Below are 3,493 nucleotides of genomic sequence, written 5' to 3'. Positions count from 1 at the left end.
TTGTAAAATGGTAAAAAGTTGAAAAAAAAAAAACAAATGGTGCAAGGCAATAGCTGATATAGTAATATGTAAAGATAATTTGGATCAGTCTGTTACATCCAATTGAATAATGAACAATAAGGAAAGCATGTCCAATCAAATGGGCTGGGGCCTCATATTATTTGAATAGTCCTGGGCCTTATATCTTTTGGATCAATCTGTTATTTTTTATGGGCTAATAGCATGTTTAATCAAATGGGTCGTGGCCTCTTTTCAGTCAAATTCCATGTTGTATAATGCATAACACTTAAACATGCTCATCAGAAAATAAATTGTCAGAATATCATGAATATAGATAAATGTTTTTCTTTCCAAAATTATACTACAGTTAATATTAAAAAGATTCTTATAAATTAATGCTAAACAACTGCAGTCTAAACTCAAATGGTAACACTGCTTGTGGCAATTTTCTATTAACTTCAAGGTCCTTCCCCTCCTTTCCCTAACCTTGGACTTGGAGATAGCAGGCTCTGCTACCATCTTTGCAACAAAATAAAAACAATATTTTACCCATAATGCATCAGCACAACAATCACAACAGTAGCAATTGGTTGCATCTACAACACTTACATCGAACTCACCCTCGGGTGCTACACTGTCCTGTGCCTCCCTTGGGTGCTGTTCGCCATAGGCAGCGTCCAATACCTACAACAGTGTTGTCACAATCTCTCATATCAGACCCCGGTCTAGGGAAAAATTATAACCAAATACAAGTTCATTGACCTTACTTCTAACCTCCCATAGTCCCCGGTCACTAATTTGTCCAACTTCGATGTATTTCGAATCTGCTGCATATTCCATATCTTCAGTCTGGGGAATGATCCCAATCGACAGGATCCCTAGCCAAACAGTCTAGGTAAAAAATCTGCAGACATTTTAAATATAAAAGTTGTGTGCCAACTGCCTCGGTAATTGCATATCATATGAAAGATGTAATAGACCACCAAATCCCATCACATACACCCAACGTTTTCTCCTATCATCAAATTTCCCACAAATCCAACCAAATGATTCAATCCGGCAACATTAAATTAAAGTAATGATAAATACACTAGGTCCGAGAAAACAACACATTGCAACACTAAAACATTAAAAATCTTACCATCCTACTCCCCTTTGAATGTTCCTTCACAACCTCTGATCTAGCTTTGACACATCCACCGTAAGTTAAACTATCATCCTAAAAAATCAACAACATTAGCAATACTTTGTTCGGATTAGCACTGCAAAATATTCATTTCACAAAAGCATTAATTACTACCTTAAAAATTGTCGGGTACAAGGTTATTGTTTTTTCCTTGGCTTTCGATGCTTCCTGCAATCCTATGGAACAACAATATCTTAACAACACCACAGACAATAATAGAAAATAAATTTAATTGACTTACTAATACCCTTTTCTTCAATGTATATCCCTCCTCCTTAACTGAGCCAACCTACACAGTTCGAGCAAATGCACCTAGAATATACTTCTCCAATCTAAATTATACCACTAATAAGCTAACATGACACAGGGTGCTCACCTCATTTTTCTCACAAATTGTTCTTTAGCGCTTACACTTAACTTCAGAAGACATTTATAGGATCCTGTACAAGATTGAATCCAATTGTATGATTAAATACTTATACTACACAAGCGCAAATGAGGATTTCTCCAGATGAATCGATCCCACAACAACAGCACCAATATAATATTGTGGGTAATTAGAAGGAAACAAACAGTTCATTTCGAAGTTGAGGAACAATGAACGAGGATTTCATACAAGCTAAAAAAAAATTTAACTCATTTTCTTCGCAATTTATCTCGAAGAGCAGCTCAGTTCATTTTGATTTGAACTCAATTTTAGCCAATAATTTCTCTGCAATTCATTTCGATTTGAATGCAATTTATGCGCAATTCATATAGATTTCAATTCAATTTCTCTACAATTAATTTGATTTTTAATTCAATTTCATAACGAAGGAAATGAAAATCGAACAATTCCTAATTTCAATAAATACCACAATCAAATCAAATCTACATAAAGGAATTACCTTCCTCAGTGTCGTCGACTCCACAATCTTCGTCAAACTACCAGCTATGAAACTCGAACTAGAACAACACTAGCAAGTCCAACTTCGAACAACAAATTAGTTCAGCCCTAAGTTCTTTTTTAAATCTGCTCTCTTTCCAATATTCAGACAAAAGGAGGGTAATTCCAAATTACAGTAACACGTGGAATTTAACTCCTTCAAATAATCTGTTAAACCCATGTTGTATAGCTGTCACCAAGTTTTCCAGTCCATATAATGTGTAAATACGGGAAAAATGACGAAATTGCCCCCATGAGAAATGAAGCTAGTTAATCATTAAGAGAAACAGAGAATTCGCGTATAATATAAGTATTATTTTTAAGTTTTTCCTTCATCAAAATGTACGTAATTAAACAACTACGTTAGCGCCCTCGACACAAAATCCTTGCCTGACTCAACTTATTAAATGAGAGAGTATTAAATTTATTACTTGTCTCAATTCATATATATGAGCGAGCAATAAATAATTAATTATGCTTCATAAATAATATTGTATTTGCTTCTTATAAAATTGAATTAAGCTCGCATTAATTTTTTTTGTTATTTATAAAATAAAAATTCATGATTCAATCTACTTTAAATAAATGTATCATGCCATAATTAAACTATCACTTCTTATCATGCTTGTAAACAATTTATTAAACAAAATTCATCAAACAATTTAATAATAATCTTCCTATGATGATACCACTTCACTTTTCAAAGTACATATAAAATACCTAGTATGATACTATGTAGGTATTAAAAATTCATACATGTATACATAACTTATAAAATTATGGTCAATAGTCACAATCAATAAAAATCACCTAACTCGAAGTCCCTTATATCGTAAAATGTCAAAACTGCATAATTAAAATATTCTAAGACTAAAACAAAGGAAAAACCTTCCCATGTAAGAAGTAAAACTTGTAGGAAAATTTCTTAAAATAACGACTATTATAGTTATTTGAGAAAAAATATTACCGTGGTCTTTATACCCTATATCTATTTGCATGAATTTTCGCATTTTATTATAACTATTTACATATGCGATTAATGAGTTGGATGTTGTAAAACTGTGCAATGTTCAAAATTTAGTAGAGCTACTTTGATTAAGTGAAAGATCGGTAAAAAAAATATTGATGAATTTTAGAAATATAAATGTCTAATAAATTTTAAGTACTTATTGAGACAAATTGAATAAATTAAACAAGACATCACACAATTTTATACTTTATAATTCTTGTACTCAATATATAAAAATAAATTTATAATACGTTGTACTAAGTACTTATAATACTTTGTATTAAGTAGTGTTTAAATTCTAAATAGAAAAAATTATAAGAAATGGAGAGAGTAAAAGATGGCTATAAATATTACAATAAACACAACTTTTTAT

General features: G+C 31.5%; 1 protein-coding gene across 1 annotated transcript; it reads right to left on the bottom strand.

The window, feature by feature from the left end:
• Positions 1–252: 252 nt before the first annotated feature.
• Positions 253–1,449, bottom strand: LOC110738495. Its single transcript, XM_021918906.1, has 5 exons — positions 1,428–1,449; positions 1,301–1,362; positions 1,142–1,219; positions 768–878; positions 253–684 (listed from the first exon to the last, which is right to left on the bottom strand). Exons 3-5 carry the CDS (start codon positions 1,142–1,144, stop codon positions 253–255), a joined length of 546 nt encoding a protein of 181 aa, XP_021774598.1. The 5' UTR covers positions 1,145–1,219; positions 1,301–1,362; positions 1,428–1,449.
• Between the last annotated feature and the right edge of the window lie 2,044 nt (positions 1,450–3,493).

This window comes from Chenopodium quinoa, unplaced genomic scaffold (genome assembly GCF_001683475.1).
Source record: "Chenopodium quinoa cultivar QQ74 unplaced genomic scaffold, ASM168347v1, whole genome shotgun sequence".
In the NCBI taxonomy this organism is placed as follows: Eukaryota; Viridiplantae; Streptophyta; class Magnoliopsida; order Caryophyllales; family Amaranthaceae; genus Chenopodium; species Chenopodium quinoa.
This window is presented reverse-complemented; position numbering and strand designations above follow the sequence as displayed.

Bases quoted from the DNA above. Each gene is read 5' to 3' on its own strand.
- LOC110738495 (XM_021918906.1), bottom strand. The intron at 685-767 runs GTAAGGTCAATG...ACACTGTTGTAG, and splicing joins GGGACTATGGGAGGTTAGAA to GTATTGGACGCTGCCTATGG.